Source organism: Astatotilapia calliptera, chromosome 11, assembly GCF_964374335.1.
Source record: "Astatotilapia calliptera chromosome 11, fAstCal68.1, whole genome shotgun sequence".
In the NCBI taxonomy this organism is placed as follows: Eukaryota; Metazoa; Chordata; class Actinopteri; order Cichliformes; family Cichlidae; genus Astatotilapia; species Astatotilapia calliptera.
In genome coordinates this window covers 19,931,258-19,941,084 of record NC_137432.1, presented here as the reverse complement: position 1 = coordinate 19,941,084, position 9,827 = coordinate 19,931,258, and the positions used below count along the sequence as shown (strand labels likewise).

At 38.4% G+C, this 9,827-nt stretch overlaps 1 protein-coding gene across 1 annotated transcript in view; it reads left to right on the top strand.

Moving 5' to 3' along the window:
- Positions 1-613: 613 nt before the first annotated feature.
- Positions 614-9,827, top strand: part of LOC113032181 (dynein axonemal heavy chain 11) — a 42,280-nt gene continuing 33,066 nt past the window's right edge. Inside the window, exons 1-19 of the mRNA XM_026184890.2 lie at positions 614-982; positions 1,361-1,504; positions 1,617-1,810; positions 1,895-2,084; positions 2,183-2,282; positions 2,421-2,632; positions 2,782-3,003; positions 3,085-3,252; positions 3,385-3,501; positions 3,589-3,726; positions 3,824-3,939; positions 4,045-4,240; positions 6,657-6,761; positions 6,888-7,283; positions 7,876-8,208; positions 8,675-8,929; positions 9,040-9,209; positions 9,289-9,511; positions 9,639-9,755. Of these exons, the coding sequence (XP_026040675.2) occupies positions 767-982; positions 1,361-1,504; positions 1,617-1,810; positions 1,895-2,084; positions 2,183-2,282; positions 2,421-2,632; positions 2,782-3,003; positions 3,085-3,252; positions 3,385-3,501; positions 3,589-3,726; positions 3,824-3,939; positions 4,045-4,240; positions 6,657-6,761; positions 6,888-7,283; positions 7,876-8,208; positions 8,675-8,929; positions 9,040-9,209; positions 9,289-9,511; positions 9,639-9,755 (3,612 nt within the window). The 5' untranslated portion in view covers positions 614-766. The remainder of the gene's footprint in view (positions 983-1,360; positions 1,505-1,616; positions 1,811-1,894; positions 2,085-2,182; positions 2,283-2,420; positions 2,633-2,781; positions 3,004-3,084; positions 3,253-3,384; positions 3,502-3,588; positions 3,727-3,823; positions 3,940-4,044; positions 4,241-6,656; positions 6,762-6,887; positions 7,284-7,875; positions 8,209-8,674; positions 8,930-9,039; positions 9,210-9,288; positions 9,512-9,638; positions 9,756-9,827) is intronic.

Here is a 9,827-nt window from a genome sequence, read left to right as displayed (position 1 = left end):
ATAGAGTAATGATGAGTAAAGTGAGTAACAGACCATGCCAGACATAAATGCAATAATATTTAGGCAAACTTCTCATTTAAGGCTAAACCCGGAGGGTAGGAAGTGTGTTGAGCTCAACTAATTGGAACAAAATTCAAAAATTAGAGCTTAAATACAGAATTGCCTGGAGTATGTTTACTGGACAAATGGTTGCAATAATAGTCCAGTAGTTATAGCAAAATGGCTCTGACTCTTTGCTGACTACAAATGGTGATAGAAGAGCAAACGAGACAGCTGAAAGTGGTTTAGATCACATTTTAACATGAAAGGTATCATTGATAAAGGGGAAAACCAGGTAATTAGCATTAACTCCTGGATATCAGGTTCACAGTATAAAAACAATAAAAACACCAAAACAGGGTACAAACTGTTCAAGCCACCATGCATTGGTGTGGAATACAAATCACAGATAGTCTGGAATTATATCGACATTATAGGGCCTTTTCAGTAATCATTACACTTCCAGTCATTTTAAACAAGCTAAAATAGGGTCCTGTCTTTACTGAAGCTAGCCGGCTGACACTTACGTATCCGGCAGTGATTGAAGGTCGTTGCTAAGCAACGGAACGCTGAACCGCCCTACTATGCAGCGCTCTTAGAAAAGCACATAAAGCGAAGTTAACACTATCCATGAGCGAATCTAATGGATAATGTATAACTGCTGCAAGTAAGTTGATTTTTTCGAACGTAGTGCGGCGCTAAAGCATGCCATCTTGGCAGAGTAGTCATGGACGAGGAAAAAAATAGTCCGTCTTTTCTTGAGGACCACAGAGTTAAGTTTGTCGAGGAAAAAGTTTGCGGGCTACTGCGGGTGCACAGCCAGACATGGCAAAGAAATGCTGTCAGCGAAGAGTTTCAAGGACCTCTGAAGAACTTCTTTGAAAAGCAGTCGCTTATATTTTTCTCTTCCTCTAAAAAGGGCTGTCTGGTTGCTTCTAATGAGGTATGTCTGTTACAGATGTTGCAGAGTCTGCTGCGTGTGTTCTTACAGCAGACATTTTGACATGTCATAGCAGGAAACTCGCAGGTATAATCATGGCAATTTTCACTTAGGGAAGATTCTTCTTTTTATGTATGTTGGTTTGCTGTTACTGGGGCACTTCATCATTAAAATGATTGATTTCACCTGCAATTTTCCTACTACACAGGTAAAATGTCTGCTTTGAAAATGCAGTGCCAAAGCGCATTCTGTATAATACTGTCTTAGAGTATTTATTATGGACTCATCAACTAGCAAAGATCTTTTAAAATGAAACAAATAAATCATTTCATCATGACATATTTAAAAGTCTTGCAAAATCTCACATTATTTCAAACGCAGGTTCCACCAGATGCCAAAAATGAACAAATCTATATTCTCAAGAAGAGAGTTGTTCCAGTCACCTCTGAAAACTGCAGGGAACTGCTGCTCTTTGGCCTTTTGACTCCACCAGTTCTCCTGCAGCTGTCATGTGCAGTTAAGCAGGTGACTGTGCCACCCATTTTCATACACATAAGCCATAAAGAAGCTTTTCTTTCCATTTCTAACCTGCCTGTGTGGGTTCTGGGTGAATTGGTTATGTTTTTGTCTTCGCAAGATATGTGTTCCACTGCTGTCCGACAACAAAAACCATCAGACTTGGCCACTTCTGATATCTGAAGACATCCTTCGACATGTGGAAATCATGTGCAGTCAGACCTCAGTTGTGCAGGGACGGGTTATGGGGAAAACTGTCCTCCCTATTCCAATAGCAGCTGACTGGATGGAAAAGCCACACGGCATCTTTGAAAAGTAAGAAAACAACCAAGCATACAGTGTAATCTTTGACACTATATATTTTAAGTAAAGCACTCACCTTCTATTTTCCTCCTTCAGGCATGAAAACTATGACAGGGCAGTAGCCCATACCATAGAGACCCAGGTCATCAACTGGACAAATCTGATCCAGAAAATTTTAAAGGAGGATTCATCAGACAAACTAATAACAGGCTGTAATCCAGGGCCCAGTGCAGAACTGAAGTTTTGGGCATCCAGGAAGAACAACATAGAGAGCATTTATCATCAGGTATACTTCCTAACCACATTGGTATTCACCAAAACACGTTTTAATATCTTTTCATCTCCTTCTACGTCACTATTTGCTAAAGTTGTATCTTGCTGTAGCTTCAGAGTCCAGTTATTCAAATGATGGTGAAGATGTTAGAGACGATGGATAGCAGCTATCATCCAGCAATCAAGATGCTAATTGGAAAAGTGTGTGATGGTAAGATTACCGTGTCACTTTTTTAAAGACAATGGGTAGTGTCTGCCTTGAACAGCATAATATCACCTCCATCTCTGTTATACAGTTAGAGGTTAACATATGATTATGATATATATTTTTTGTCCTCAAAAAATAAAGCTCTGCGAGAAGCCGAGGACATTGACCTCCATCTACAGCCACTACATGCACAGCTGTCTCATTTGGAAAACGGAGAGCTTCAACTCATGCAAACATACATGCCGGCACTTTTTCACACGCTTTACCTCATTTGGACCAACTGCCAGTCTTACCAAAGACCAGCACGCATCGTGGTATTACTGCAGGAACTCTGTAATCTGCTCATTGAACAGGTATAAGTTCTCATTTGAAACACCTGTATTTATAGATGTACATAGGGGGGTCCAGAGAAAGAGCTAGCTACTACCGACAGCTGACGTTACTCTGACTGTTAGCTGCTAGCATGAACAAATTCACAGATACAAAAACTTATTCCCTGTAGGCTTCTACATACCTCTCTGCAGATCTGCTTCTCAGAGAGGATCCAGAGGAAAGTCTACAAATGGTAACGAGAGTCATAAAGGTTTGTAGGTGTTTCAAAGACAGTTACCAGACCCAGAGGGAAAGACTTGCCAGCCAAGTGAAACATGCACCCTGGGATTTTCCAGCTGCTTTGATTTTCTCACGTTTCAACCAGTTCTTTAATCGTATGAAACAGCTTGAGGTGAGATAATATTTTTGCTTTATTGGTTGTCATAGTAATGTTGTGCGTGATTTTGTTTCCTGATCATTTTTTTCCTGATAGGAATTCTTTGAAATCATGCTACACTATAAGAGAATGGAAAAGTTGCAATTTGGTGGAACTAAAGGGAAACTCTACAGTGAGCATGCTGCTAAGATGCACAAAGATTTCAGTGACCTCTGCCAAGCACTGATCCACAGTAAAAACTGCCCGCTTGACTTGAACTCTCAGGTGATACTATTAATAAAGATTTTTTGGGATTTATAATAATAATCATAAGGATTATTTTAATATTATTATAATACACATGGATGCACTAGTGTTCATCATTAAATACTGTTGAACTGTTGTTTCTCTCATTAGGGTTTTGAAAGTGAGTATAAGAATTTCAAGATTAAGATTGCGGACATTGAATGCCGCCTTGCTCGCTTTCTGTGTTTGGCTTTCAAGGATTGTTCAGGCCTCGAGTCAGCAATGAAAGTAAGTAAGACTGCATGCTAGTGTGGTAATGCATTATTTACCAAGTGAATGGTGAACAACAAAGACTCAGAGTGTTTCGGCCCGTAGATGCTAACTATTGCTGGACCCTTCCTGGAGAAAAGACAGATTAGACAGATATTTGGTCCCAACTTCCTTCTGCTACAGCAACATTTCAGAGAAGAGCTGGAGACGTGTAAACATCTATTGAAATTACAGCTTAATCAGGTACTCCAAGCTAAAACTGGATACTAGCAGTATGCATTCACTGCACAATAGATATTGTTAATTAGATTTTTTTTCTATAATCTCACTGTGTTTACAGATGGAAACTAGTCTGGTGAAGAACATGGCACACACATCTGGAGCTTTCAAGTGGGCAAAAATGCTCAGAGAACGCATTCAAAGACCGTGGGAAAAATTCAGATTGCTTTTTGGCAAGTCAGTAAAAACAAAAATTAGAATATGTTCTAAGCATAAGTTACACTTCTTGTCTTTATTGATTATATTATTGAACAGAAAGAGATTTATTTTTCATATTTCCAGGCCTGCAGAAGGAGTAGACATGGTTACCGAGTACAGCATGTACACAGAGATCTTGAATCTACTAGACCAGTTTGAGAAGGACATTTACTCTGACTGGTGCTGTGGCTTAGAACAGACGTGCCTGATTAACCTGAACCAGCCACTTATCTCCAGAAATACCTCTTCTGGCCTGATTTCGGTCAACTTTAATCCAAAGGTAACCAATTTCATGGAAATATGAAAGTGTACACCTTTCAATGCTCAACTTACTCTTTGACTGAGAGCATGCAGTGGCCCACTGCTAAGGCACCCTCAAGATCCCTAAAAACTTCTCAAAGAATACAATTCAAATGATCCAAGAATCATTATTTCTTACCTCAAACTTTTAATCATACTGCTGACACAGTTTGCAAAGTACAAAAATAGTAGCAGTGTTGCAGTGGAAGGAGCACATTTCCATATTTAGTTATTTTATTCCTTAATTTTTTTTCTGTAAATTGATACAAAGTTTTCCCTGATAGGTGCCAACACCATCACAACAAACACTGTTGCCCTGGCAACCTGGTGTTGATAGTACCAATAATTCTGCACCAGAATTAATAGTACTTCTTCTCGTAATCATCTGCGGTGTCATCCAGAATGTCCTGGTAGAGTGTTTTGCCATAATTCTTCTTGTAGTCTTCCTTGATCCTCTTCATGTCAATTTCAGATCGTGATCAGATCGGGCGATCGTGGCTCAAAGCTGTGTAAAGCGCTTTGGGGTCCCTAGGGGGGACTAGTAAAAGCGCTATACAAATACAGGCCATTTACCATTTACCCATTACCTACTCACAGCATATCAATGTTTATGCTTTCGCATACCTGCTTTATCAGTAGCAGAGTATTACTTATACATAATCAAGGACAGGAATATAGATTTTTTTTTTTTTGTTCAAGTTAGACATGACCAGGCTTTTGTAGATATAGAAGCCTCACTCTTCTGGACGTGGAGGTGGGTGTGCTATTAGACAACCCACTCACCACTTTAATCACACTCTAGATTTTATTCTAACATGTGGCATAGAAACTGAACATTTAAGTAAGCACAAGTGTTTTCTGAAAGCCCTCTCTTGTCTGATCATTTTCTAATAACGTACATTTACAATAATTGATTACACAGCAGTGAGGAATAGATTTCAACACAGATATCTTTCTGAAAGTGCTGTAAATAGGTTTAATTATATAATTCACTGACTTTTACTCCTGAATGTCACTCCGACAGAGGTCTTGTTAATAATTTTATTTCTTCAATATGTGTGGCTCTGTATGCTGTAGCTCCTGTGAAAAAGGAATATAATTCTCAAATGCATTAATGCACCTTGTAAGCTGGAGAGGAAATGGTGTATCACAAATTTAGAAGATCATCATTTAGCCTAAAAGTTGTTTGCTGCTTTGTAAAAAAAAAAAAAGCCCTCTGTAGAGCTGGAACATCTTAATATTCATCATTGATTGAAGAAAATAAAGAATAACCCTATATTTCTCCTCAGCACTGTAGTCTGGCTGACAAAAAGTCAGAGCTCTGTTAACATTAACTAGTAATGATTCCTTGAATTTGTTCACAAATAAAAATTTAAACCTTACTCAAAATCATCTCACAGATGTAACATTATCTACATTTATTTAGTATCTTTTACTCCAATTGATCTTTCTGAGTTAACTTCAGTAATTACTTCCTCCAAACCATCAACGTGTCTTTTAGACCTCATTCCTACAAGACTGCTCAAAGAATTCTTACCATGATGTTATGCTTCAATCTTAAATATGATCAACCTATCTATAATAATTGGCTATGTACCACAGGCCTTCAAGCTGGCAGTAGTTCAACCGTTACTTAAAAAGCCATCTCTTGACCCAGCTGTGTTAGTTAATCAGAATCATATCTATCTAATACACTCCAGTTTGTCCATGTAAATGGAGTGCCCTCTTCACTAAGGTTAATTATGGAGTTCTGTAGGCTTACATGTATTTAAAAGTAAAATGGGAGGGAGAGCCTTCAATTTTCAGGCATCTCTTCTGTGGAATCACTGTCGCCAGAGCACTTGCTCATAGGGGGTCATATGACTGTTGGGTTTCTCTCTGTTGTATTATTGTTGGGTCAACCTTACAATATACAACTTCTTGAGACGAGTCTTGTTGCTATTTGGCGCTGTGTAAATAAAATTGATTTGAACTGAACTGACAAGGCTTTTAGTGCTGCTGCCCCTCTGCAGTACCTTATTTCTGGATGTTTTCAGCTAAAATGCCACTTACTGATGCCTTTGACTTTTGTGTGTAAAATAAATGAATCCGAATTTTTATTATTATTACAAGCTATTACTAGTTATTACCTGCATTACTGGCAGTTTCTGCCAGGCCTGGGGTGCATTTTAAATAATACTTTATGTATTTAGTGGTCAAACAAAATTTTGTTGTGAATGTCAATTTTGATGACCCTTAAGCTGCATGTGTGATGATGTTCGTGCAAGGTTTTCTTCAGATCAGTCCATTCATTAAGGAGGAGAAAAGGCATATATACATAAAAATGCTACAGTAATTATAGTATTACATTTAAATTAATTCAATTAAATTAATCAGTAATTTCTTTTACTTCTCAGCTGACTGAGGCCTTAAAGGATGTGAAGTATTTTCAGACTGTGAGTGAGATCACCATACCTCCAGATGCACTGGCTCTTTTTGAGAAGCGTGAAATGTTCACAAAGGTTTGAAAAATCATTTTAGAACTGGGCCACACAAGGTCACCCATCAAAGTTAAACAGCAGTTTTGTTTTATTTTTTATTTTTTATTTGCCCTAAATGCATCATTTGCTCACATTTGTATTTTTCAGTATGTGAACGGTTTGCAGCTGTTAGTACAGTGGTACAACGAGCTTAAGCAGACAGTGTTAGAGGTGGAACTCCCTCTCATCAGAGCTGAGCTGGAGTCAGTAGACCTGCAGCTGTCGAGAGCAGAGACCAGCTTGACGTGGCAGGACGAGGACTGCTGGAGCTTCATCAACAACACCAAACACCTTGTACAAGACCTTGTCTGTCGAGTTAATAGAGTGAGGGAAAACTGTGATGCCATTCAGTGTGTGATGAAGAGATGGAGCAAACAGGCCATGTTTTGCAGAAAGGACAACAAAAAAGGTTCACTCATACAACTGGACGAGAGAGGAGACTCTTTCAGGAAGAAGTACAGCTCCATGAAGAATGATGGAGACTATATACATGGGCTGGTGCAGGTGTGTGTGGCTGGATCTGTGAAGAGTAACTGAGCCATTATAGATTTTCTGTGAATAGCTAAGTAAGCACTGAAACATGTATGTTTCTGTTGGTATGGTTAAAAACAGCATTCACCTTGATTAGATTAAAGCACATTATTGGTTCTGTTCACTGACAGTTTAAAACCTTGTTTAGTTACTTTTTGTTCATTTTATTTAAACCTTGAGTTTATGTGCAGCTTAATTAAACATCACATTAGTTTCATTATGAAGATGACTTGCATATGATACCATAGATTCAAATCTAAGTTCTTTGGTGTATGTCCTGTATTGTTTAACATTAATTTTTATGCAACATGGAGCTGCTAATGCTCTTAGCTTAAAAACTTTTAATTATAATCACAATCATCTTTTTACTCTGACATTCTGGAAGTATTTTTCTTGATATAAATAGTATTAACATATTTAAGCACTTAAGAAGCCAATAAAATAAAATTACTCCAGTTGTTGTGGAATAGATAAATCCCCCCAAGCAGAGCTTCAAAAATCACGTGAAATAGAAATTATTACAAGCAGAAGCTAAATATTATTCTAATACTCTACTTCTACTCAGGAGAACATGGTTCTTTTCCATGCTGATCCGGATTCAGAAGAGTGGCAGTGCTACCTGGAATATTTGGATGACATGGTTGTTGAAGGGCTCTTCAGCTACATCAGTCGCTCTCTTCATTTCCTCGTGGAAAACATGGAGGCAGGCCTGAACCAGACTCCACTGTTTGAGGCGAAGCTAATCCTCAATGGCTCAAAGATGACTTTCTGTCCCTCAATGGAGAAAGATGCAGGAGATAGCCTCTATGAACTGATAGAGGGGCTGGTTGCAGATGTATTCAAGACTTCAGTGAATATCAGGAGAGTGGCTGCTCATCTTAGCATGGAGACTTATCAGGTACGCTTCTTTTATGTTTGAATTAGCACAGGCTTCTTATACACTTGACAAAAACTAGGAGATGTCTTCTCTGCTTTTACTGCAAAAGTCACACTTTTAGAATTGCACAATTTGAATGACTTGCTAGTTATTATTTGTCATTGTACTTTTATATGTGCTAAAATGTTCCCAGATTACATCGTAAATATGTTCCTACTAGAGCGAAGAGTACAGCCTCCCTGTCAAAAGGAGAATAGTGGTAGACTGTGTTGCTGTGTTATAAGTGAAGTACTGTTACATCCAGGGTGTTATCAGTCGCAGTCTAATTTCACAATGTCATATTTGCACATTGCTAAATTTAAAATATGTGAAAAATGGAAACATGTATTTCCTTGGTGTACTAAACTTGCCAAACTCATTGCTGTGTTTTCTTCTACAAATGGTAGCTATTCCTGATGTTTTGTTTGATGTAATATAACTCTTACAGGATGTAATGGATGGCATGCTAGACTTGCTGGACCTGAGACAGGAAATAATGGAGCGAGTGGAGAACGTCCAGAAGAAAGCAATAAATTACCAGACAAAGTTTGATTGTTATACTCATCTGTGGCAAGATGACAGGGCAGAGTTTCTCAGGCAGTTTCTCCTGTATGGACGTGCACTCACATCAGAGGAGATGGAAGCCTGTACAGGAGATGCACTCCCTGACAATCCTCCTACAATCAATAACTTCAAAGAACAAGTAAAAAATGTTTAAACTCTGGGCTAAATTCTTGCAATTCACGGGAGTTTGAGTTTTATTTTTGTTTTTTATTTTTAATTTCAATGCCTGTTGTGGTTTTAATTTTATAGATCGATTATTATGAGGATCTGCATGATGAAATTTCCCACTTTGAAGACTTCAGAGTTTTTGATGGTTGGTTTCGGGTGGACATCAAGCACTTTAAAGTCAGCCTTCTTAACACACTAAAAAGGTGGAGCTGGCTCTTCAAAGAGCATCTCTTGAACAATGTCACCCACAGGTAAATTTTATTGGCATAGATTTTAAGTTCTGGCAAATTTGTAGGATCAGTTGTTCTTACTCTAACTTTTCCCACTCAGTCTTGATGAGCTGCAGAAGTTTATCCAAGCTACTGTTGAAGGGCTAAGACAACCTATAGCTAAAGATGACAACCATGGCTTTGTGGAAGTGATGAGTCACCTGTTAGCTGTAAAGGACAGACAGAATGCCACAGACAAGATGTTTGAGCCTCTTAGAGAAACAGTGATCCTCCTGGAACAATATGGTGTGACCATACCAGACCATATCTACTGGCAAATGGAGGTAGGAAAAGAGTGAGCCAACTACAGCAATGTAATCATAAACAGTAATTTATCCACAAAGAATCAGATTACTATATTCATTATGTGTACTTTCGTGCTCCGAGTGATAACTGTAGTTTTGTCAACAGGAACTTCCAGAGAAATGGAGTGGGGCTAAAAAACTGGCCCTAAGAGTAAGGCACGAGGTGGCACCCATGAAGAATACAGAAGTGATGGTTTTAAGAAGACAGTGCATGGATTTTGAGGTGATCATATGAGAAAACTAAAATTGTACAGTGTAGAAACTATTGTAACATACGTTAAGCAACATGAACATT